This window comes from Poecile atricapillus, chromosome 2 (assembly GCF_030490865.1).
Source record: "Poecile atricapillus isolate bPoeAtr1 chromosome 2, bPoeAtr1.hap1, whole genome shotgun sequence".
NCBI lineage: Eukaryota > Metazoa > Chordata > Aves > Passeriformes > Paridae > Poecile > Poecile atricapillus.
The window spans coordinates 115287703-115314493 of NC_081250.1; the positions used below are offsets into that span (position 1 = coordinate 115287703).

At 40.4% G+C, this 26791-nt stretch overlaps 1 protein-coding gene across 2 annotated transcripts in view; it reads left to right on the forward strand.

Moving 5' to 3' along the window:
• The first annotated feature begins 5217 nt into the window (after positions 1–5217).
• LYN (LYN proto-oncogene, Src family tyrosine kinase) overlaps positions 5218–26791 on the forward strand; it is a 50180-nt gene continuing 28606 nt past the window's right edge. The window contains exons 1-2 of one of the 2 annotated variants that reach the window (XM_058832824.1): positions 5218–5373; positions 26604–26677. In XM_058832824.1, coding sequence (XP_058688807.1) covers positions 26609–26677 — 69 coding nt within the window. In that variant the 5' untranslated portion in view covers positions 5218–5373; positions 26604–26608. Of the gene's footprint in view, positions 5374–26603; positions 26741–26791 lie in introns of both variants that reach the window. The other variant, XM_058832823.1, reaches the window with a different exon arrangement.

The following is a 26791-nucleotide window of genomic DNA, read 5'->3' on the forward strand; positions in this document are numbered from 1 at the left end:
CAAGGCAGAAAACAAACAAGCAAACCAAAATATCACCACTGTGTGATCTTGCTAAATTGAAATGATCACACACACCTGCTCCTGAATTAGCTCAAATCTGTTCTTTCAGGTAATTCAATATTTGTGATCACAGAACTGGGTACTAAGTTAAGCATAAATTAAACACAGTCTTTATTAGTGTGGGCAATCTCTTCAGACCAATGAGGATATCTGCAAATGGCCACATATCTTTAAAAGAGGAAATTCCTGGAATCACTAGTTGTCAGCTCAACCCTCTCACTGACCACCCAAATGAACTATGAAGAAACCATCAGTCCAGCTGCTTTTCTTGGCTCTGTAGGATGATATTCATGAGAACCACAACAACCCTTTATTTGAGCTGTCATTTCTACAGAAAGGCAATTGGGATATTCTGTAGAGTGCACATAGGCCATTTTCAATCTCCATGAGAATACTCAGGGTGCTGTCCCACCAACACAACCTAGTTCATTGCATTCATGGTTCTCAGACCGGCTTCCAGTGTTGGACCTGCTTTGACCCACTAAATAGCAACTTTTCCGCTCACAGCCATGAAACAAGTGGAAACAAAATGGGAAAGACTTCTATGTATAAAAACAGGTAATGGCAGGTGAACAAAATATTTTAAATCAGCAAAGATGCAGAAGAAGCAGCTTTTGCTAACTTTCAGAATTAGAGGATCTCAAGGTAAATTTCTAATAATTTTTCTAGCTGATGTATTATTACGAGTTGTTCACAGAAACTGGAAGTAACAAGACAAAATTAAAAATGCTGAATTGAGGATTTATGGCCAGAATTTATCAGTGTAATAAATGCAAGTGGTTGTGCTTTAGGCAGACCACTGCTTCCAGGAAAGATGCCAGCTTTCCCAGCCTTAGCCTATTTAGTATGTGTATTGTTAATCTGAACAACGTGTCAAATGCAAGGATCTGTGCATTATTCCCCAAAGTGTTTTTTAAATATTTTCCAAAATTTTAATCACAAAATTAGTCAAGGTTATAAATTATTGTGTGATACATTTAAAATAATCATAATGGAATACCTTTAAAAACTAAGATTTTGTTTGTTTGTTTGAATTTTGTTTTAGTGTCACAACTTAATTTTCCCAGGCTCCAAACTGGAAATGAGAACAGTAACTGATGAATATCCACATATAAGCTGCATTAACTTGTTGTCTCATATTTGAAAATAAAATTAATTTTCTATATTTTTCTTTGAACAAAAGCAACCCATCTTTAGCACATGAAGAGCATATTTAGAATAAAATTTATAAATATTCTTCTAATAGGTCAACATGACTTTCTTTAAAATAGTAGGTTACAATAAGAAAGGAAGTGATGAAAAAAATTAGTGCTAAAGAATATACTGCTTTTATTTTCTCCATCAACACTGAATGAAGAATGTCTGCATGACTTGTATCATATTTTTTATAATCCACTCTTTAGTACCCGTTTAAAAATTGCAACATTATTATAAAGCATGCTGACAATATGCAGTTTACTTAATGATAATGTCTTGAGGTAAAATGATGAGAAAAACAATAGTGATGGTGTAAGTGCTGGAACTTCTAAAGAAAAGACATTTTACTATGTCTACTGTGCTTCCAAACCTCTGGCTCATATAAAACAGCCAGATGTCTAAATGTTTTCGTTTTAAATGTGTCTGTGCTCGATCTTTCCCTGTGTTTTTTATAAAGAATTGAAATCCTTGCAAATCTATTTTTGAACAAAGTGATATCTTTTCCCTGCTTTTTCTTTAATCAAATGAACTCAGGTATTCCTTGGGATCTCCCTCAAATTATTTCCCTGGTTATGCCACTTATGCTTTATGGACTATTTTTTAGTCTTCTATTAATGCTCTGCTTTTGTATTCAAACACAACTGCAGAAAGAGCTCAGCAACAATGAGATAAAGGAATACACAAAATGTAGAGAGAAGTTTGTTGCCAGTTTTCATTGTCCATGACAAAGTTTGATTTACTGCCCAGAGTCACTGTTCCCTGCAGTTTGTGCCTCTTCATGCTCCCAAACACAATCTAACCAGGGCAGCAGCAGCTGCCTACACAGGTAGGTAGAGGGATTGGTGTGGACTCCACAAGGCTCATTAAATCAGTAATTAACAGTGCCCAACCAAATATCATTTGTTAATAGACTCCTCTGAGTCTACTGACAAATTGCTCAACTCATTCCTGGCCCAGGCCACTTAGCACTCATAAAAAATATTCCAGAGTTGACCTGAAAGTGTACATGGTGTTGTGGTTTAACCCTAGCTGACAACTAAGCACCAGACAGCTGCTTACTCACTGCCTCCTTCCCAACGGGATAGGGAGGAGACCAGGAAAAAAGTAAAAACTCAGGGGTTCACATGAGAACAGTTTAATAATTGAAACAAAGTAAAAAAGAATAATAGTAGTAGTACTACTACTACTAATAATAATAGTAGTAATGAAAAGGAGAGAAAGAGAGAGAGAGAGGAATAAAACCCAAGAAGAAACAAGTGTTTTCCAGTAGAGTTGCTCACCACCCACTAATTGGTGCCCAGCCTACCCCCAAGATATGATCTGCCCTGTCCTGGCCAATTTCCCCAATATATAATAATATATATATATATATATAAATACTGGGCATGACAGGTATGGAACATCCCTTCGGCCAGTTCAGGTCAGCTCCCTCCTGCCTTCTTGTGTACCTGTTCACTGTCGGAGTATGGAAAACTGAAAAGGCTTTTGACTTAGGGTAAGCATAAACAAATAAACTACAGTGTGTTACCAACATTATTCTCATATTAAATCCAAAACACTGTACTGCACCAGCTAGCAAGAAGAAAATGAGCTCTATCCCAGCAGAAAGCAGGACACATGGGCCAGTTTGGGGTAGTCCTCATGTTCTGCATGCCAAGAGCACGGACGTGGACTCCTACATTGCCAGCTGGCCCCCATATTGGAGCCCTGCTTTGCAGCCATGCTTAAATCAGCAGCAGAGACATTGTCTGGGAGTCAAATCTTCCCAAAGTGGGAAATCAGTTTCTGGGCATGAACACTGGCTGGCTAATGTGACTCACAGTCCTTCCTGCAAGGACTTCCCCTTCAGTGACAGGCTTGAAGTTTCAGTCTTGCCCCATTTTACACCATCCCCCAACTCTCTTGATCTGTGCACAAAGGTGTTTAAAACGTGATGAACAGCTGATCTACAGATGTAGTGAGGCTGGAATCAGCTTTTTTTCCCCTTTTGATGAATATATAATGAGAGAGAGAGTTCCTTTTCTGCTTATGCTTTCTAAAGTAGATTTTGTACATGTTCTTCTTAAGAGTGAGAATAAGGATACATAAACCTATGACATTTCAAATGATACTAACCTGTCTTAAAAAAAAAAAAAATATAAAGCACAGTGCATTTATTCTACTCTAACCCTTCTTCATATTAGTTTTTTTAGGGCAGACCTGATGAGTTTGTTCTATTACTAATTAACAATTGCACAGCAATAATAATACCTCTATTAAGGGTAATTCAGCATCTCTTGCATTTTTCCAGATTATTCACATTATAGATAAGATTGTATTCTTCTAGACTTCCGGAATCTATTATGCATTTATGAAATGAAATTTTATTTTCACCAATGCTTTGTTAGAAGAAGAATTTTAAACTCAGTGGAATACTTGATAATGAAATGAAGAAATAAAGAGGAAAGGGGGAAGAACTAGACAGATACGGGAGCTATGCACCATTTCTCAAAGAGAAAAGGTACAAGATCAAGGTGCTTCCCTATAGAGAAAAATGGAAACATGAGGTACAGTGCACTTCCAAACAGAAATAGCTCATTTTACATAAACTTTTGGAATTCAGATTTCCTACCAAAAGAAATCCCCAAACCCAAGACAATGTATATTTAGTCAGATCTTTCCTTTCTGCATAAACTTTTCATTGGGAAAAAAGGCTGTTGTCTGTTTTTATTTTTATGTTTTATGTTATTTTTTATTATTGTTTTCATGAAATACCTTTACCTAAGTTGGAGGAAAAGAGAAAACATTTACCAACTTTTTATTAACAGAACTTGAGGAATTCCCTATTGTCTCACTCTACAATAGTTTTAGAGGCCAGTCTGAGTATTTAAGCAATATTATTTTGATCATTGATGATACAATTCAAAGAAGATCAGAAACGATTGCCCACTAGATTTTAGAGCTCCACAGATGCCCAGGGACATCTGGGACTGATTAAGAAGTGTAATAGATTATGGTCTCACTGCTTCTATGGACTGAGTCTTCTAGAGCATCAAGGCAGGGGCCGGTGCTGGAGCCAGGGCGTTGAGATAGGATTGCAGCACACACCAAGTAGAGTGAAGGGATTGTGCCAGCTGCACATCACTCTGACTGGCAGGCCTTTGCATCAGCACCAGAGATCTGTGAGTCCTATGGACTTTAGGCAGGTTCTCCTCATAAACCCAACAGGGTGTGAGCTGCACTGAGCGTTTTTGAGCTCTTTGGGTGTCCTGTTAGAAGCCTTCACCAGCTCCCGAGTCCACTCCAACCCACAGTTAGGCTGTACTGGTGGACTTTGAGAAATGTACAGAGGTGCTTTTGAGTGTCTTGCATCTTGTAACACTTTGACTGTTTCCCAAACTTGATCCATTATCTAAACACTTTCATATGGAAAATTTAAATGTTTTTAATTTTTAATTCTGCCTCAGAAATCTCCGTGACCCGAACTCGCCCACGTGGTATGGCAGTACACACATGACACCTTGACTCTAGTTCTTGCAAAGCTTTTCACCTGCATCCTCTGGCTGTTATGTCCATGCATTCATATTTCCTGTTTTGCTGACCTGGGAGATTTTTATTTCACTTTTCACCAGGCTAGTAAATCATTCTTGAAAGAAAAGAAACATTGAAAGATAAGCTTACTTGTTCTTTGTTTCTCTCAACCAGGCCTCCCACGGACCTTAGAAGCTGCTTACAGCGGATTTTTGAAGTAAAGATGTTTTTTTGGCTGTCGGTGGAGCAAGACAGCCTTTTTTTTGCCTCTCAGACTTGGCCAAGACATGGTTTTATTTAGCTGTAACTTCTAGAGCAGGCTCGCTCTGAGGCAGTCCGGCGGGGCTGACCCCCGACACCCCGGCTCAGGCTCCAGCCGGAGGAGCCGGGGCCGCCCCCCGCTGTCCCCGCTGTCCCCCGCATGCAAATGTTCCCCGGCAGCAGGAAGTACCCGTGCTGGGAGCCAGCCGCGGCCGCGCCCCGCCCGCGCAGCGACAGCGGCGCAGCGAGAGCCGCGCTCCGGCCCCGCCGCCGGGACAGCCCGCTCCGCGCTCCGGCCTCACGCCGCGCCTCGCTCGCTGCCGCTCAGCTTGCGCACCCGGGAAAGTAAGTGTCTTCCCCCGGCGGCGGTCCCGGCTCGCCCCGCTTCTCCCGTGGGGTGCCGCGGAGCCGCCCCGGCCGCGCTGCCTCCCCGCCCGGCGCGGGGCGGTGAGGTGCGGTACGGAGCGGTGCGGAGCGGTGAGGAGCGGTGCGGTGCGGGGTGGTGCAGGGCGGTGAGGTGCGGGGCGGAGCGGTGAGGTGCGGTGCGGTGCAGTGAGGTGCGGTGAGGTGAGGTGCGGTGCGGAGCTGTGCGGTGCGGCGAGGTGAGGTGCGGTGCAGTGCAGTGAGGTGCGGAGCGGTGAGGTGCGGTGCGGTGCAGTGCAGTGAGGTGCGGTGCGGAGCTGTGCGGGGCGGCGAGGTGAGGTGCGGTGCGACCCGGCGCTGCCCGGGCGGCTCTCCCTCGCTTCTGCCCCCGCGAGGAGGTGCCGCTGCCGCCCGACCTGCCCGGTAGGACTGGATGGGGTCTTAAGGGAAATAACCGCTTCTGGGGTAAAATAATCATTCTCAAAAGCATGATTTATCTCATAGCCCTCCGCCTGGCTTCTGCTGGGATCCGGAGGGCTCGGGTGCCTTTTGGCTGTTTCGTGGCGGGGAGCGTGTGAAATTAGCTGGTTAAAGTCTGCAGCCGGAGTTTCAAGCCAAAACGATAGCCTTGGCTGAGGTGAGGTGAAGTGATCCCTGGGTATCCTTTCTTACACTGCTTTCTTTCTAGGAGCGTAATTTCTGGTGCGTTCTGCAAGTTAGAGCTTCTTCCTCTTAACTATATGTTCAGGTGTGCTTGGAATTGGAAGAAAGATGAGAAAATGGTATTGTGATGTTTGGTGCCCATTGTTTCTTGCAGACTACTCTTATAGGTACTGTGTTCCTGAGGAACGGTCCTGAAGGGTTTTCTCCTTACAATTTTAGTTCAGGACCTGATGCTGTACCTTCAGTAAAGCAGTTAAGAGTTTCTCTTGAAATTGCATCTTTCAAGTGCTTGCAGTGAATGGGTTGGCACAAACTCATCTTGCTGCCTTGCTCCCCTCTGTTGGCACTAAAGACCAAAGGGATTAACACTTAAAACTTGTTTAGCCAGGTTATATTCCCACGGATATATGTAGGGAGCACAAAGCTGGTTTCATCTGAAACCCCAAATCAGTATCTCCTGCCTTTCATTCCCACCTTTGGAGAAACACTGACCAATGTATTTTAGGACATTGGAATACAAATTGGAAATTAAAATTTTTAAGCTTGGTCCCATCAAGTACCTGTAAGACTTTTGCAATTTAGGAATAGTAATGTTTATTGAAAGTATCTGTAAAATACAAGTGCCATGTAGATAAATCTGCACTCAGCACAGTATCACTATAGAGTTAAAACAAAAAGTAGAAGATAAGTGTTGAGAATTTGCAAAGCTATGTTGGGAAGACATAGCTCAGTTTTACCAAAAGGAGAGTTAAATTGTGTTTGTTAAATTGTGTTGTGTTTGGATTGCTTCCAACCCAAAGACAGAATAGGTATTATCTTTTTAATATGTACTATCAACAGCCCTGAAAGTACGAATGAGGAAAAAAAATCAAATTGTTTTCTCTGAAAAAGTAGCAACAGGCTAGAAATCAGTTAGATACTGTTAATAGGATGTTAAGAAACCTTGGAGAAGGATTGAATGTAATGAACTGTGAGATCAAAAGATGTATCATTTTATGGATCTCTTCTGAGATTTAAAGCTTTTTTTCTTTCTCTGTTTCAACTTTGTGAGCTACAGGCTAGTTAGGAAAGAATTCTTTATTTAATAACATAAAAATCTGTTTTAATTGTGTTGAGAGAAATTTCTTTTTAACCATGAAGACACAGAACGATCATCTCTGTACAGTAGCTGGCTGACTTCAAGTTATTCTGCTTTTCTCTATTTTTAGAGGTGTTTCCTACAGAAATATACAGAAGACATGGTAAGGTTTAGGTTTTCCTTTTTGAAGCCCCTTGACCAGTGGGGTTGTGCAATGACTCTTTCTGACAAAGCAATCAATTGTGAAACTTTACAACTCAAAGTTAAACCCTGTTGCCTTTAAATTGTTTAATACTATGGGGGTTAATGTTACCCTTCCCAAGAGAGTTTCCATAAATGTGAAACTATTCCTTGCAGGTATTTATGAATAGATAGGTATTTATGAATGTATAAGTAACTATTTCATAGTACTGTCCCCCCTCAGTTTATCTATGTAATTGAAGTGACCTCTCTTCCTATGGCCTTTTTGACTCCTGTAAGCTAAATGGCAACACAGAACAGCAAGTGTTGTGGGAAAAAATTCCTGTGACAGGCAATGAAAACAAATCCAAGGTCTTCCTGGCTCAGCTTAGCACCTGTTCCTCAGTGCAGTCTGTCACCAGATCAGAGATGCTACACCTGGCCCTTCTTGTGGGGCAAATCAGGGAGCAGCATTGATCTCTCTGTAGTTATTTGGGAAAGTTTAAGTGCTGCCATATTTAATCTCAGATGTGATTCCATTGCTGTCACAAAAAGGAGGTGTTTGCCTACCTCTATTCTGCAAGTTATTTTGAATCTTAATAGGAATCTTTGAAGTTGTGGGATGAACACATGTGGATCATGAGACAATTTTTGTTCTTTTCAAATGGCTAAGCAATCTGGGAAGGAGATGAGACCTTTCCTCCTTTCCATACGTGCATATCCTGAGTAACTGAGTGATTTTTTTCTTCTGTCCAGGGAGTTGTAAAGCCATTTTTACTCTTGGGGTTCAGGGAGCCCTTTTCAAAACTGAGTGAACACAGAAGACAAACACATGGGGAATAACTAACTAACTTAACTAACTAATTCATGGGGTGGGCGTTAGGTATAACCTAGGATTCCTAGCGATCTGCTGTGGTCACATGGCTGTGCATGGAGGTGGATGTCTGCTGCCATAGAGATCCCAGAAGGATATGAGCAGTCATGTGCTAATGCAGGGGATGGGAGGAGAATCTGTGGGCCAGGGATCCTGAGGGTTGTGTGACCTCTATATGCAGAGAATGATACTTCCTCTTGAAGCTATAGAGCTGAGTGTGTAAATAATTACACCAAACCAGCATTTATAAGCAGCATTTATTGTAATATTGCCCCTGTAGGATTTCCATCCCTAAGCAAAAAGGCTTCATTCTATAGAAAAACCAGTTGCCCAGCTGAGAATTAGGATTTTTGTCCTGTTGATCACATTCCCACTTCCTATTTCTCCCGTTTATTTTTGTCCCCTCTTTAATGAGAGTAGAGGAATGCTAGAGATGGTATAATAAGAAAGGCTTCCAGACTTGCTAAGCCATACCACAGGAAAGTCTAGATAAAAATGTAAAATTGCATCTGTATGAAAACAGTCTTTAATGACGCAGAGAGGGTGAAGGAGTCTGCCACCCTCTAAACAGTGATGGTGCCTCCTCAAATAAATCAGCCTGCACTAATAAAAGACAAATGCAATGTAACTGTCCTTAGTGTGACTGTTCCTAGTTTAAACTTCATTGTCCTTTGGGGAAGGATGGAAAGGTCTGTGCTTTCATATTTATTTTTGCCTGATTCAGATACATTTCCTGTTGACATTGTCATTAAATGCTGTAATTTCCGAGACTGAATTATTCACGTTTGAGTTCAGCATCTTTCCTGAAAAACTTGAGTTCATGGAACAAAACACGAAGGCAGAACTCATCATGTGCTGGAAGCATTTCCTCCAAATATTTATGAGATACTTGTATTTGTTTTGTGCCCTAAACAACTTCTCATAGAGGTAAATAGATTGCTTACTTTTGTTAGGCAAATGTCAGAAGAGAAATGGTATCTGGACAGTAACACTTTGCTGGAGAGAAAAGAAGGAGGACACTAGGGAAGGATAGAGGGAGTAAGGGGAAGATCTCATTTCTCTGGTGGGTTAAAAGGCTGGACTAGTACTGTGCAGGCCAGCCTTTGCTCTCCCTTAGGTCAGCATTGCCTATCTTTTTCAAACTGCTGGCATCTTAAGTATCTACAATTGGTTCCTGTGTTTGCGCAGCACACTTGTCTTACGTCTTCAGTTCAAAGGACTCCAATGATAAACAGTCTGAACAGTGTCCTTCTTCCTCTATGGTCTCTGCTGCATGTGGCTGAAGGCTACTTCTTCCTGTGGTTGACCTATTGTAGAGTTTCTTACTTTAATTTGCAAAGGCCAGCTGTGATAGGAAATAGTGCAATCTTGAGCTGGAACACGTGATAGTTCACCAAAGGCGTTGAACTATGGGATGCAGCTACCCTTCTGCAATGGCACTTTTTGCAGTTTTCTCTGTTCTAGAGGGCTGCTCTAAGTATGGAAATGTTAAAATTTTGAAGGGAAAGGACTCCCTCTGCGACGTACTTTTAACTTCTCCTTTGTTGGTTTAAAAAAAGCTGTTTCAGGAAGTTCATAAAAAAAAGCATAATCAGTTAAGTGGGCTTTCTGATGTGGTATCTACAATCTATTGCTCTTTTTTCATGTTTCCTTCGTTAGTCTGTACACATAGGTGAGTACAAGTCTGTTGGTTTGGGTATTTTTTTTTATGAAATCTTATTCAGGTTTTAACTTAGGTTTAAACTGAAGTAATATGGTATCACAGGAATTAGTACAGAAGTATATTTGGCTGCTAAGTAGGTTTTTTCTTTCCATGTATGACTACTAGGGGCTTAGAACAAAATTAATAGCAAAAATTAATATGTTTGAGTGAATTCTTACATAGTGGTAACACATTTATAAATCAGTAGGTCTGACGCATGGCTAAGTTCTACTCTATTCAGACAAAAAGAATATTTCCTGGTAGTGTCAACTGAGTAGGGAAAGATCTGAATAGTAGCACATCTACTGCATATATTGAAATTGCCTGCTCCAATGTCCCTTGCCAGAATCATGAGGTTTGTATTCATTAGATCCAGTGCACAGAAAATTATTTTCTCAGGGTCAGCCCTAGTCTTACCATGTGTTTTGATGGATTTTTGAAATCCTTCAGTAAGTACTAAATGCCCTAGGGAGCTGTGATTCAGGTGTGAGTGGACAAAGACTGGAGAGCCAGGGTTAAGTGATTGCCGGAGCTGGTGTCAGTTTCACTGAGGAAGTGAAAGTTTTTGGTAAACAAACAGGAAGGGGATGGGCAGGAGAAAGAGGAAATCCTATACTGGATGTTCTGTGTTCGCCTTGTTCAAAATACATTGCAAGAGTCATTTGAATGTGCTGTTGTGATGTAGCAGAAAGTGCAAATGGGATTCAAAGCACATTTTTGTAACTCTAGGCTTACCATTGCAAAAGATGTGCTGAACTGTGCAAAGGCTGGAGGGAAGCATTGCAGCTCATGAGGGGTGTTGGAAACCCTGCCTTTTAAGCAACTCTTCTGCTGGATTGCTGGTGTGGCAATTTCTCCTCCTTTTTCAGTCCAGCTGCATTTGCACTGGCTTCAAGAGAGACTGCAGCAGCTGTCCTGGCACCAGTGGAGAAGCACCAAGTGATACTGAGGTGAATTCTAAGCCCATTTCTCTTGGGATGTAGATGGCATGATTGATGGCAGGCACTAGACAACAGTGCTCCCACTGTGCCTGGCCAGGAGAGCTTGCCTCATCTCAAGACCTTCTCCTAAATTTCCTTGGGAGCAGTTCCCTTCCCTCTGCCATAATGCTTACCAGTGTTTCAAAAAAAGTCCTTGACCACACTGCTTCAAATGTCTTCATTAGTAATAATGTGCTGTTTGTTTGAGGATTTTTCTCCCCAGTTTCCTGGTAAAATCCATGTTCCAGTTTTCACACTGCTGTAGGAGTACTCTCTACTATGATTTCCTTGTCTTCTCCCATTTTTTTTTTTTTTTTTTTCCGAACATCATTCTGCTGTTGCTTTCTCTCCAGGACTGTCTTTGTCTTCAGGACTGTCAGTGTTATAAACTTGTTTATTTCATCTCTTGGTTTAGACATCTGCAGCAATTTTTTTTTTCCCCCTTTCTGGAAGAGTAAGCCTTAGCACCTTTCATAATCCAATTGTCATTTGTAAACTACTTATCAGGGAATACTTATCCAGAAATACATACCCCCAGCCTCTTGAAGAGATATGAAGTCCAGAGGAGTACCAACCTGGCAGTACTGACATGGTCTGCGAAGTATTTTATGGCTGTGCATTGTCTAAGGGCAACTTTGTACTTCTGTAGGTGGTCAGCAAGACTCTTCTGTGTAGAGTGCAGTTTATGTGTAGGTGTAATTGATCTTTAGAGACAGCTAACTGCTGTTTGACACATCTAATTTAAAATTATGACCTCAAACTGACTTAAAGTGGGTTTCTGTCTTGAAAATGGTCGGTGTGGATTGTCCCCTGGATTGTGATGCTCCTTTCACCTTCTCTGGCCAAGTTTTTTTTCTGTTGCGTGCAGGTTTTTGTGTGCTGTGTAGTGGTGCATGTAAAATGTTTTTGAGCCAGCATTGACCCTCCTTGTATACCCTTCTGGTTCAGGGAAGCAGAGCATGGATTTATCAGCATGTGTGCTGTCCTATGGAGAAGAAATCAAGTCTTGGTATTGTGGGGATGTGGTGCTGAGACAGCAGCTCTTACTCCAGGATTATCTTCTGTCCTCATTGGTGTTGGTGTTCCCCATACACTGACCCCACAGAAAGTGAAGCTTAAGGAATTTAGCTTTGAGAAGGTGGTGCAAGTCTAGAAGAACCTAGCTCGATGGAGCTGGCACTAGCAGAAAAGAGTTTTGGTACAGTGAACAAGTGGGAAAAGGATGCTTCAGGTAGGATACTTCTGCTCTTAATAGAGCATTTAAGCAAGGCTGCAAGTTTCAAAAATGCATTTGAGTAGCTTATTCAAATCAGATGTATTGGACTAGGTTTGGATGAATGAAAGGTCCCTTTTCCTACTCCTGCAATAAAAGCAGGTGGTTTGTATGGTATGACTTAGGAAAGCAATTTCTCCTTGGAGCACAGAATCCGTATGTTTATTACATGTTCTGTATCCTGTCATACTGATTGAGAATATATGTTTTCCTTGGAACTATAATTGTCTCTACTCAATGAGTTATTTTTATCCTTTGCATTCTTTTTTGATTGTTTTTCCTCTTTTTGTCTCTTTGCTTCTGCAGTCTTCCTGCTTAATTTGTTTCTCATTATCAACTCCAAATCTGAATTCTTAGGGATTTTGACCTCCTCTCCTATACATTTTCTCATATGGTTTGTGTTGTCCTGGGAACTTCCCACGCATGGCCAAAAAAATGAAGAAGTCTTACCAGCTTTTAAAACACCTTCTTTGCACAACACTTAATATTGTGGAATTAAAATGCAAGTTGTGGACTCATTACTGTTCTCCTGAAGCAAACCTGGATAACCACTGTGAACACCGATTTGGTTTTAGTTCTTGCTTTGAAAGTCAGCTGCAGGGGCCATGAGTGCTGAAGTCACATTTAAACACTGGGGCTTGTGCACAATCTAAGGCAGTTGTTCAAAGTATAGCATAATCACATGTCCTGCCTGTGAGCTGCATACTTGAGCTATGTGGAGTTACACAGGTTATAAACTTTAATGAGCAGCCAGTATGGTTGTAGGAATAGCGCTATGAAATTCTTACAGTCTGCAGTATGAATATGAAAATAATTATTGTTGTGGTCCTGCAGCTTAGCGTGAGTCTAAATCTGCTAGAGTTATTGTGAGTGCTGGCTTATTTTTTAAGGTCTGTGTGCTGCCCTTTGTGCAGAAAGCCCTGGTGTGAGTCTCCTGAAGTCTGTCAAGCTCCTGTGTGCTGTCACTTGCAGGATCAGAGCCTGGTTCAGTGGAACTTGCTGTGGTTGTCACTGCTAGGTCTTCATCTGCTGCCAACTGACCATTAAGCAGGACTAAAAACAACACAAAATAGTAAGTGCTGCACAATCCAGTAGTGGTATATTGTGAATACAAAAATGTTGGTTGTTTTTAGAGAGAGAAAACAAGAAATTTCAAGGCAAAGTTTAAATAGTAGCAGAGGTCCAATTATTAATCAGTTTTTGAAAATGAAATAAATTAGCATATTGAGCAAATGCAACATGCATTTTTAAATCAGTCCCTTTAAATCTTCTGTTTAGGATAGAATAATTTCTCTCAAATATAAGAGAACTTTAATCAAGTTAATATACTTGCGTAGCTGCTGTCCTGGTAAGATGAGAAACTGTTCATTCTTGCCCTTGAGAAAGATCATCTGCAAAGACATACCTGTGTTTAAAATTGGAGCACTCCAGTTCTTCCTTAGAACCTTTGAAGCAGGAACAGTCAAATGACCTGTCACACCAGGTATTTGCAATCTTTCCTTCAAAGAGAGGTTCCAGATTCTCACTCTCAGTCCTTTATGAAAATAGAAAGCATGTAAAATATTTCTAATTTTGGTTAACTTTAGAGAAACTTCTTATTCGTGCTCATGTGTGCAATAAATGTGAAAAATATGCTTAGAAACTTGGATGTGAATTCTTAGTCATGTTCACTCAGTGACATATTTCCTTCAGGGAGGTATTTCCTTTTTCACTCTTACTGCCACCTCAGCTTGAGCATATAGTTTTACAGGACTTCAGCTAGAGCGTGCTTCCCTCTTTACATGACAGGCTTTCAGACCCAGGTTGGTGAAATTTTACAGTCTCTCGGGATATGTTTGGTACACTTAAGAGAAATGTCCTTGTATCTATGAAAAAAACCCTCTGATCTCAAGGACTCAATCTTAAAACCTCCCAAAATAGCTAATCATAGAGCTCTTTAAGTTCTATTTATCATGTTTGCAGCAAGCTGTTGGTTCAGATGATACCCTTTGGTGCTACTCTATGTGTGACAGTTGCTTGAAACAGTTCACTAAGCTGGGTGAGAAACCAACTGGTACATTCTTGGTTTAAATTCATGTGCTTGAAGGAATATAATTAACACAGAGTTTAAAACTAAATAAAATAAATTAGTTATAAATAGACTTCTGTAAAGTGCCAGAAGCTGGAGAATATTCTTACACCCTTGAAGTTAAGAAAGGTTCTGCTACTTAACATCAGTGAGAACAAGACAAGGTGGTTCCTCCTGTGGATTCTTCAACAGTTAGTGCTGAATGCTGATCTAGTATCTCTGCAAAGATTAAACAGAAAAAAAATTCATTTCTGCCATGTAATTCAGTGGCACCAGATTTGACGCTGATTTTTTTTTGAGAGCTCTTGCAGTTTCCTCTTGCAACTTGGGTGAACTTGTCCAATGTTTGCAAACTTTCAGGAGGAACTCTGAGTGTTAGCTGACACCAGCATGAATGATTTAACCCCAAATTTTTATCTGAGCATAGAATTCATTCTTGAATCCATGTTACATAACCCAGTACAATGCCCTCTGTTTCAGAAGAGTTTTGTGTATATCTAGTGCTGTACAGCTAATGAAACACAATACAATCTGCTGGAGGAGTAACTTTTTTTTACAATTTAAATGTATGCTGGTGTTTGAAGATAGTGAAAAAAAAATCTGCTTCTCTTTTGTGAAATTCAGTGCTTTAGACATGCTCAAGACATAATATGATGGTATTATAACAAGAATGCTATGTTTTAGTTGCAAGCTTAGTCATGAGTACGTATCAGCTTTCAAACATGGAGTTGACAGCAGATAGAGAAGCCTTCTGACCAATGAATGGCAAATGTAGCATGGGGCAAAGTAATATGAGTTACACAGTGGCAAGGCTATTCCAGTTAGGATCCATTGACACAGAAGTCATTCTGCCCTGATTATGACATGGATGTCATAATCCATGATGAAAGTGGATTGTAGAATACATGAAACCAGGTAAGGTTTATAAAAATTGATTTATTCCCTAGGGATATAGTTACCTGAATTTGAAAGAACAAAAGTTAATATGCACTAATGTTCTGTTCCCCATTTCTCTCTTTTATTAAACACACTGAAAACAGAAGATAAACCCAAAGGAGAAGTGGCATGCTTTCTATCAGACCACCCTCAAACCCTTCATCAGGGCTTGGTGGCTGTGAATTTGCTGTCCTCCATCATGTTTTTATTAACATGATGAGGGATTGGGACAGACTGGATTGATGGTTTGATGTCAGTTGCATGAGGTTCAACAAGACCAAATAGTGGGTGCTGGTGTTGGATCACAACAACCCCACACAGCACTACAGGCTGGGGATGGAGAGGCTGGAAAGTGGCTTGGCAGAAAAGGACCTGGGGGTGCTGGTTAGCAGCTGAACATGATCCAGCTGTGCCCTGGTGGCCAAGAAGGCCAATGGCATCTTGGCCTGGATCAGCAATAGTGTGGCCAGCAGGAGCAGGGCAGTGATCATCCCCCTGTACGCAGCACTGCTGAGGCCACACCTCAAATCCTGTGTTCAGTTTTAGGTCCCTCACCACAAGAAACACATTGAGGTTCTGGAGTGAGACCAGAGAAGGGCAACGGAGCTGGGGAAGGGTCTGGAGCACAAATCCTATGAGGAGTGGCTGAGGGAGCTGGGGCTGTTTAGCCTGGAGAAAAGGAGTCTCAGAGGAGACCTTATCACTCTCTACAAAGCCCTGAAAGGAGGTTGTCTGCAGGTAGGCTTTCATCTCTTCTTCTAAGCAGCAAGCGACAGGGCAAGAGGAAATTGCTTCAAGTTGTGCCAGGGGAGATTTATATGGGATATTAGGAAAAATTTCTTCACTGTCAGTGTGGTTGGGTGTTAGAACAGGCTGCCCAGGGCAGTGATAGTGGTAGGATCTCCATCCCTGAAATACCTCTCTAAATGTGACAGTGAGACTTGATGATCTTAGAGGTCTTTTCCTACCTTAACAATTCTGTGATTTTACATTGTGATAATTTCATTATGTTCATCATCTTTGCATTCTATTTACAATATAGCAATGGGTTTGAATTACAGGCACGCTTCAGAGCAAGAGATCACATCTGCATAGTAGCTGTTAATAATTTGCTTCAGCAAGAGTCCCATCAATCCATTTGTCCAGGCATGTGGAGGTTGAGCATTAGGCTGCCTTGCTTGAAGGAGAAAAAGGTTTCAAGTATCAGCTGCTACCTGCAAATATACCTTCCTTTGCACCTTCTGGAGAAAGCAGAGTAACAAATTTCAGCTGAAGAGCTCATTATAGTGCGGCCTGGTGATGATTCCCCAAACTCATTATAAAAGTTGCTCACTTTGTCCCTTCTTGTCTTCTGAGGCTCAGTGAAAAGAGAGAGAAGCTCTCATTTCTCTTACATGTGTAAACTGTAATTGCAGGTATGGGGCTCTGCACAGTAATACTCAGATGATTTGTTTGGCTGTACCTTTGCTTTCCAATACATCAAACAGTATATTGAAATCAGCACCTGAGTAAAGCTACTGTGGGCACGAACCAGGCCTTTTGGACTCATAAAATGGATGGTTGCACATCTCTCTACTATACCTTGTTTGGGGAGTCAAAGTGTTTGTCAGTGAAGGAGAAGGGGGGGATGAATAACTGGGTAAGTGGGGAGTGAAGAAGGATAGTTCCCAGGCTTGTGTTCTCCAGAGAAACTGTGTGAAGCTTGTCCTATCCTTCTATCATGTCACTTGTTATGAGGATGAGGACCTTTGGGCGACTTCCGGACCTCACTATAACACCTTTGTTTTTTTTATAGGTAGTTTCTCGTTTTCCTGTACCACAGTTACTGCTCTAATCACTAAAAAGGAGTGAAAAAGGATCCTTATCCTAGTGGCAGGCATAGACATACATAGCGACATACGTACATGAAGTGCAGGGCAAATACAGACTACTGAAAGTTTAGCACACTACCATTATTGGCCAAAATCATCAATTTAAAGCTAAAAAAAACCAGTATGTGAGTCATAGATACACTCAGCTTGGAAAGTAGATGTCGTCCTTGGGGTTTGCTAGCTGGACTGGGACACTTCCTAATAGTTAGGAAGAATGTTGATCCTTTTCAGTGTAGTGGTTTGGCCAAATTTTTGTTTGGAAATGGAGATTTGGTTTATATGAAGCTGCTGTTTGTCATTACTGAGAGTTTCTACCAGTCAAGAAAATGACATTTTCACTTATAGCTTGCATTATGATTTAAAGTCTTGAAAGTATTTTGGGAACCTTTGCTTTTAGTTGGTTAATGTGTTGGCACAGCTTTTCTGTTCCATGTCATATGATCTCTTTGAAGAATTTGATAGAAGTATTTATTCTGTTATGTCAAATTAAGATGTTATTTGACCTTTTCCCCTATCTTCAAAAGATATAGTACAGTGGAAAAAAGTTGAGGAAATGGAAGATGTGGTTGCCTGAGGCTGGCAAAGTGAATTAATTCATTGTTGATATTGATTGAAAATCCTGGAGGATGCAGTTGAGGCAAATGATTGTAATAAAATGAAGCAAGTATTATAAGGTCAGAAAACAGATGTTATTTTAATGAAAGACTTGGTTTAAAATTAGTGCCAAAAGTACTGACTAAATGAATCTGGAATATTTTCATAATATATAAAGTCTATTATGCAATGTTAGCAAAATTACAGTCTTCTGTTGATTAACTTTCTTGTGTTGTGGTAGGTTTTTTTTCTTCAGTTGAATAAGCAAGGATCAGTGGTTTGTACAAATTCCACTTTGTTTCAATGTGATATTTTGTTTCAGGATTTTATTTTCATCCTTCTGAAAGCATTATAACATCATTATACTACCAGAGTGACATTATTTTCAGTGTTTCTTGCTGGTTTTTATTTACTTTAATGTGTTTTTTTTAAACCACTGCCAAAATTCCTGCATGAAACCAAGATTTTAATTAATCTGGACAAAACTGTAGAGAATTTACAGAAAAATAGAAGATTTTTTTTTCTTGCCCAAAGCTTCCCACCCCTGTTAGAGCTACCTTTCATGTCATCAACTGTGATGATATGTGCTATGCTATCATTTATGAGCAAAGAGTCTGTATTTTAGCCAAGCACTGGATAAAGTTACTCTCTCCCTGGACACTTAAAGGCAAGGCAGGAAAAGGGTGGAAAGTGCCATTTGAATATAGAAAAATGCTTACTTTGATAGGATTAGTTTTACCAAAGCACTCCTTCCTATTGGAAGTTTGAGATGCAATAACTTAAGTCACTTATTTGCCATTTAGTATAGCAATGTGTTATATGTTAGTTCGTGTTGATTAGTGCATCACTAAAGAGCCTCATCTAGTAAGAAAAAAAAAAAATAAATAGGGAGTATAGGAAAAAATATTTATATGATATATGGTATGATATATGATATGATATTGCTGCTCAGAATGGGTCTGCCATTTCCAGAAATACATCAATACAGCATCAGTCAGAAACTCCAGATATTTTATCTCACCAAAAGTTTTCAGTTCTTGTGTCAGCTGTTGTGGAATTTTTGCTGAATGACTCCTCCTGTCCTGTGAAGGCAGGCTGAGTGAAGTGGGGATGTTCAGCCTGGAGAAGAGAAAGCTCCAGGGAGCAGCTTTCCAGTACCTATAGGGGGCCCACAAGAGAGCTGGAGAGGGACTTTTTATAAGGGCATGGAATGACTGGACATGGGGGAATGACTTTAAACTGACAGAGAGCAGGTTTAGATTAGATACTAGGAAGAAATTCTGTACTGTGGGGGCAACTGAGACACAGGTTGCCCGGACAAGCTGTGGCTGCTCTATCCCTGTAAATGTTCAAGGCCAAGTTGGATGGGGCTCCACTTGGTCTAGTGGAGGGTGTCCTTGTTCACAGTGGGGGGCTTGGAACTAGGTGGTCTTGCAGTTCCCTTCCAACCCAAACCATTCTATTGATCCTAATCCACAGTCCACTTCCAATATAGCTGTGTGGCAAGCTGTATAACAGTTTGGCCCTGTTGTAACTTGAATTTTTATTTTAAGGAAGTGGACTTGAGGTATGAATATTGCAGAGTCCTAACCCCTCATTTCAGTACGAAGGCAATTGTGGGAAAGAAAATCAGGACACCAAACAAGGGAGGTGAGAATTTCATTGAGAACAGTAGTCACATTGGTAAAGGATTCAGGGAAGGTGTCTGCCAACCCAGATTGTTTTAGTTGGACTGAGGTATTTGTGCATTTCTGTTGGGAATCAGGGCTCTGAAGAGGAGAAACAGAAATACTGGTGCAGGGCTCAAAACTGAGCCCTGTTGCAGAGGAAGTAGAAATGTGATAGGTGTATGAGTGTAGTAGGAATGCAGGTGTTTGGGAGCATGTGGTAGGGTCATACTTTCTGTAACTGATATAGGAAAGCATAAAAATAATCTGAGCTAGCATGGACAAAGTAGAATTTGTCTTGGTCTTAATTGCTGAGGAAGGAATTGTGAAAGAAGTGGAACAGGGGGAAGTGCAGCAGACAGGAACTACCAGTCTCTTAGCAGGACCACTTTCTGTTTCCTGGTGTTACATTAGCATTACATTGAGACTTTTAAAAAGTACTTTCATTTGCAATGAAAAAATATGGGGCCCCCTGTGATATTAAGAGGTATTAGAAACACACAGGTGGCTGAGAATACCATGCATAATGAATAGTCTGGGAAAACAGTGGGGAGAAATTTAATATCAGGATGTAAGATAATGCCACAGGAGATAGGAAAGTCTGCTGTGACAATAGTTTGTTGTTATGAAAAGTGATATAAACCTGGAAGTCTTATTGGATGGCCATATGATTATGAAAGGCCAATGATGAGAGTGTGAAAATCATAAATTAATTTCTGGGATTTATTGAGTGATGTATTTCAGTAGATGGAGGAAATAGCAATACTAATTGATTCAAGGCATTGCTGAAAATCATCTTGAAACACCTGGGCAGCTCCAGCCTCCTGTACTTAAGAGGGATAGGTTCAAAATGAACAGATGTAGAGAATGACTGCTAGAGTAACCAGTGGAAGTGGAAAAAAGTGAGAGGGTTTGGTCTTTAAAATCTAGAAGAGAGGCTGAAAGAGATGTGACGTCTTCCTAATCTCCCACGAGAATGAAGGCCTAAATGCTGTTACGGTCTCCAAAACATTTTTAAGACTGGGACTTACTTGACAGCTTCCAAGCCAAGTGGAATGAGGTTCTGAAACCTTTCAGCAATCATATTTTGTTCTTCCCCCCATCGCCCATTAATCTTTCTAAAAGCGGATCATGGCAAACTCACTTCTGAGCTTGTACAATGTGATTGTGCTGCCTAGAACAGCTCTGTCTTTCCCAGAGTAACTTGTAGTCCTTTGCTCTAATCATGGTTGATAAACTAGATGGCTATGTTGTCTTGCTCTGACATACATGCACCCTTGGAAAATTTGAGGGATTGACTTAAGTGAGACCAGGTATGAGGAAATTTTACAGTAAAGTGCTTGTTGCATACTTTTCCACCACAGTAATGTTAGCTGTACTGGGGATTAACTTGTTTCTCTTCTTCGCCCGTTTATATATATATATATATGTATGTCAAAATATTACTTCAAATTTGTCTCACCTTTTCCACAAAGAAGATTGAGGCAGTTAAAATAATTCCCCCACTATTTTTCCATTTTCTTTTAAATGCTGGCAGTTGGACTACGGCTTCCCACAGCTGAGGAGCAGTGGAAGTCAACACAAGGCAAGTCTGCCATAGCTACCACGGAGTAGATTCAGGTTATCTGTGCTCCTTTCTATAAGCATTGCAGGGAGCACATGGTGACTTGTGCCTGTGTATGTCCGTGCCCATGCTTATATGTATCATATAAGGGATAAATTCCATCTGGGGGACACAGAGATGAGGTCATCCAGACCTACAGAAATAAGCTAAATTTAAAAAGATATTAAAATACACGCAGCAAGGATTGACTGAGACGCACAGAACCATTTTAGCAGAAAGGCAAGGGAGGAAGAAACTGTTTAAGTTCCCCTAGCTAGTCACCAGTGCAAGAACAAGATGTAGGAAGTGAAACAAGCATGAAATGAAAGCTGACCCCAGATTTCTGCATTTGCATGCATCTAATTTGATGAAAGTTATCAGAAAGTCAGGGCTTACAGTAAAATTGAAATGTGTATCTACGTGTATCTAAAATATGATAATATTTTATATTATTAAACCAATATATAGCTGTAGATATATATGGTGAATTTTAGGTATAAGGCTGAACCAGCTTAAATATAACAACTTCTGAGACCAGTGAGGAGCAGAAAACAACTTCTCTTCAGTTGCTCTCCAGTTGATGCTTTCATATTGCTCCCAGCCACAGATAATTTATTTTTGTCACTCTCATTCTCACTGTGGTCTAGCAGCAAATCTTCACCGGCACAAATACGTGTAGATCAGTATTGATAAGCCATTGCTGAACTTTACCACCTCTAGTTAAACTCCTGCTCTGGATTCCTTGGCAGTTGCTTTGCCATGTGATGATGGGTCAGAAATGAACCTAGGTTTCCCAGAAACAGTCCTCCTCGTAGTCCAAGTAACAGAGATAAAGGAGATCCTTGAAACACTTGGGTAGCACAGATGATGTGGAAGTAGATCAACATAAAATGAAAGTAAGCACTGGAGGTTAAGGTAAATTAAGTCCTTTACAACATTTAATCATTAAAACATTAACATCTTTACAACATTTAAGATTCCTTAAAATTCTTTTCACAGAATTATAAATTTGAAAAGTTGATTGAAGTGACATAGAATATGGGATGAGCTTCTAAGAAAGCAGGTGTTTGTGTTCTTGAGCAGAGCAGGTTTACAGTCCTTCCTCCCCAGCAGTTTTAATTTAAGTTGATCACTCTGAGTTTTGAGGCACTTCTGCCTTGACCTTGAGTGAATGCACAGGAGTTCAGGAGATCTGATAAAGGATCACTGTGTTACCTCTGACTAAATATTGTGAGGTAGCAGCAAACCAACTGGCATTAAAGGCCTGAGTGAAACATCTAACACAGAGGAGGGCAATGTTACTGTTTTCAAGTTTTGAAACAGGTATTAAAATAAAACTATTTACTCCTCTGCTCTCTAACCCCCCTTTAAAGCTCCAGGTGGGAAACCAGTTGTGTTTTTATATATAGATGTAAACACTTGCTTCCTGTTCTTCGATTCAGAAGTTTAAATATAAAGCAATATTCAAGACGCAGAGTAGGTTGGGGGTTGTAATATTGTTTTCTTATTCTTTTGCATGAGAAATTTGTGGTTTAAATTAAGAGTTTACTCTTCGTACTCAATTTAATACAAATTTATTTTATTTATGTACCTGTTAAAATGCATATGTATATGTCTGTTAAAACCCTAAGCCATAGAGACAATTGGTGTTTAGCTACATGATTACTGACCTTTTCAAAAACAGACATTTTTTGGATAAAATACATACTTCTTTGATAAAATAGAGCTCGTATGCTCAGTGTTGTAGTTCTAATTATTTTGAAAGTTGCTTTATTATTGGAAAAGCCGAAGTATAATCTTACGAAGATTTGAGAATCATTGCCATGAGGACGTGACTTTGATCAAGAAAAGACCAGACATGTCAAGTAGGTTTTTTAGGAAATTATTTCTAATATGCACCATATATGTTGTATGTAACAAAATCACAAGGAAGAGAATGGTTATGAACACAAAACAAAAAAATGAGATCGCCTTTTTAGATGATACAAAGGGTGAGCACTGGGACAAAGTGAAGCCCCAAATGCTGCTGATGGTGGTGGATCGACAGGTGATGGTCAGATGAAACTTGACTGCTTGCAGCAGGAAGTCTTGTGTCTTTAGACACATTACTTTGCTGGAACTGTAGAAAAAGGCATATAAAGCAATTCTGTTTTGGGGACAGACAGCAGCTATTAGCCCTGGAAGAATGCTTCATTAGTTTCTGACTTCTACTCCTCCCAAACCGTTTCGGAACTAAGACCCAAGTGCTGTAGTAGTAAGATGAGGTAGGGGATTCAGAGGGAAAATTCAAGGCAAATGTAGACATCAAAATCAGTGTCTTGGAAAAAAACCTGCTGCAGAGGCTCTGTGTAGCTCCTATGGATACTCCTGCGGCTTTTTGGAGGGTACCTGAACCTAGGTTCTTGTCACCTTGCTGCAGCTGTTATCCTAAGTTCTTGTGTTTACCTTTTAGCCATGAACTACAGTATGCTCTCTGTTAAAAGAGAAGCTGTTACTTTTTTAGTTATCTATTTATAAAGATTAGCAGCCATGTTAGGTAGAATTTCTTTCAATTCAGTGTTTATCTTCCATGTCTAGAGATGTGGACAGGACAATAAATGAAAAGCATGAATAGGAAGTAGTGTCTCCTGTATTGCAGAACTGTTGGAATGGGAAACATCTGAGTAGCGACTGGCAGCATTTTCTCTGATGGATAAATTATTTTTATCTCTGATAAAGAATAATGGAGTTTGGTTTGTAATGATGCTGGGCTCTCTGTATTGCTCTTTTCCTACTGTATTCTCTTTCTATCTGCACAAAACACTTCCTTGTGACACAGCAACAGAGCGCTAGGCAAATAAACATTTACAGCAAGTGAAATGTTGTATTTATTTATACACTGCTCCCTGCACTGTCATTTTACTTAGGTCAGCATCCCACTCCTGGAGCAGTTGCCCTCATGCCAAGCTGTAATCTGTGTTATGGAGCAGAATTGGAGTGCAAGAATGGGATTGCTTTGGGAGAATGCAGTGTGGGGCTCACCTTTGGGTCAACCCTTGTTATCAGCTGGCTCCTACTAAATGTTCAATTCTTGGAGCTATACTGGAGTAAAAAAGGGCAGTAACCCCCTTGAACCAGCTGTGGGGCTTCAGCATTGACTGCTGGGGCTTTTTGCTCATGCTAAATCCTGTGGGGACTGTGGACTTCCATCTCTATGAGGAAAAGAACCCAGAAAAAACAGTGCTTCATGATGAGGCTCAGGATCTTTTCTTTGTTTGAATCCATCACAAGGGTGGTCTCACAAACTGTATTTGTGTGATTTCACATGACATCAAGTAAACTTCTGTGTGATTTCAAAGCACCTCTACATAGTTATTACTGATCAGTTGTTACTGTCATGAGCAAGTGCCAACCTTGAGCTTATCAGCACAGCCTCACAGCAGGTTTAACTTACAGCTGTTCATGTGCTTTCAGCTGCAGAAAAAAATCTGAGTAAAAAATGCTTTTCTCTGAGTTTACACTGACACTGGGCATGCTGCAGTCTCTAAAGATGTGCTCAGCTTTCTTACAGGAATAGGGAAAGGGATTTTTGGCTGACAACTTAGATCAAATTACTTCATGCCCTCCACTTCAGCTGTTTGTTCTGTAGAAGCAGAACTATTCAAGAGCAAAAAGGTTAGAACTTAAGTGGATAAATACCTGATCTTGCAGATACAGCAGGTAATTAAACACTGGCCTTCCTGATGTCTGGGGTGAGTTTGCGAACACCCTGGTCTGCCCATGGGTGTACAGAAATTTCCTATGAACCATTAATGACAGAACAAGAGTCATGTACATACCCACAGTTATAAATAAATAAAATAAATTAGAAAATCCTTCTCAGTATTGCAAAACAGCTAGTATGTAACCCGTATGGAGCTGAGCATTATAAAAATTAAAGCTTTAAAATTAAGCATTAAAGATGTTTGCTTCAAAGGGAAGCTCCTCCATGAAAATGTGCTCCAGTGATTTCAAATAAGTGTGGAAACACTGAAATGTTGGCACTCAAGACGAGAAAACTTATTTTCTGCCTGATCAGTGCTTATTGATTTTCTGTAGGATTCCTTTTATTTTTAGTTCAAGAGAAGACAAGAAGGGGAGCAATGGGTTCTAACACTGCTTTAAAGCAGGATCACAGATCACTGCTGAAATCTTATGGACATCCAAGATGTGTTGGCAATAGGTGACAGATAATTTGCAGAAATGGTAGGAGAGGAAGTATCCTCCTGTCATATTTAGAAGAAGACACTCCATGTGGATAGGGCAGTGCCATTATGTTATTATGGAGTGCTTCCTCAGTGGCAGGATAGGACATTGAATGAAGGTGATGTTGGAATTTGAGACTTGCCATGTGGGACTGCTTGTTGCCTTGGTTTATTTTTGTTAGGATTGTGATTATCATAGGTATTGTTACAAAAGTATGAGTCTTAATATGAACCCAGATTAATCTGGTTAATTTTTGTAGCTGCAAGGCCCCATCCCATTGAAACAGTTGTGTCTGCCAAAGGACACTTCTACTTCACCTCTTCACTACCATGAGCCTTTTCTATTCTAGAGATGAAGGTAAAAGTGGGATGAGAGTCTCACAATCTGCTTAGCTTCTCCAGCTGTGTTTGTTTACTTCAGCCTATATTTGCACCGAGCTCTTATTTTAGGTTTTACATTGTTCTTCAAAGAACTGGCTTTAAAGATTAATTAGGGCAGGGGGGGAGTGAGACTGTGTGCCTGCAAGGGAAAATGTGACTGTGAACCTAGCATTAGAGCATTGACCTGAAAGGAGGGAGAGAGGAAGGAAGGAGAGAGTTGAAAAGCATTCATAGTGGATTCTTTGAAGAGTAAGTATAATTACTCTCCTCAGAGGGAGGATTGTAGAGATAATGTTGTATATATATTTGCTGGAGTGGTATGTAATTGTATCACAGGATTAGCAGTCAGGTTCCAGTCATGCAGATGCTAACAGCTGTATCTCATCTGATTTAGCATGGATGCACATCCTGAGAGAAGGATTAGCCTTCTAAATTATGCTGAAAAGGAAATCCTTGTGTGGTGATTTGCCATCACTGGCAGACACATCGGCTATTTTAGGCTGCTGTAACACGCCTGTGTGAACAAGGAGATGCATTACTGAAGGTCACAGTAGCAGCATGTCTGCCATGGAGCTGGGACTGCACAAGTCATCAGCCTCATGTGAGACAGGGATTTGAATCAAACAAAGCTCCCTGCTAGACTGGCATCTGCAAAATGAAGTGGGGAGATACCAGCGTTGCTAGTTCCAGCTGCAGTTCTCAGAATTTGGACAGGAATGTTCTCCTTTGTCTTCCAAAAGAGTCTTTTCTTTAAAATGTACAGATAAAAGTTATCCCTACAATAATTGCATTTTTCTTATACCTATTCCAGAGCTCAGAGAAGTATCAGAAAGATACAAGGGGTTTGGGCAGGGAAGGGTAGATGGGGAGAAAATATAAAAAATCTGAAGAAATGGTAAATAACTGTTTATTTCATCTGTTGATCGAGATGAGGTAATTTCTTTCCTTTGCAACAGAAAAGAGATATCAGTGTGTGGGCCTAACCTTCAGTTGTTTTTCCCATGAACTTTTTTGTATTAAAATGAAGCACATTTTTACTGTGTAGCACAGATGATTTCATGGGAAAGGGCTTGGTTTGCAGCACAATGATTTTGTTTAATACCTTTTTTATTTCAACAGGAAATATGGGGTGTATAAAATCAAAAAGGAAAGAGAATCTGCATGGAGATGGGCTAGATTTGAAGAATCAACCAGTACGTAAAACTGAACGAACTATTTATGTGAGGGATCCAACGTCCAATAAACAGCAAAGGCCAGTAAGTAGATAGTCTCAGGAGAGAATTCCTGTAGCAAGAACAAAGCATGAC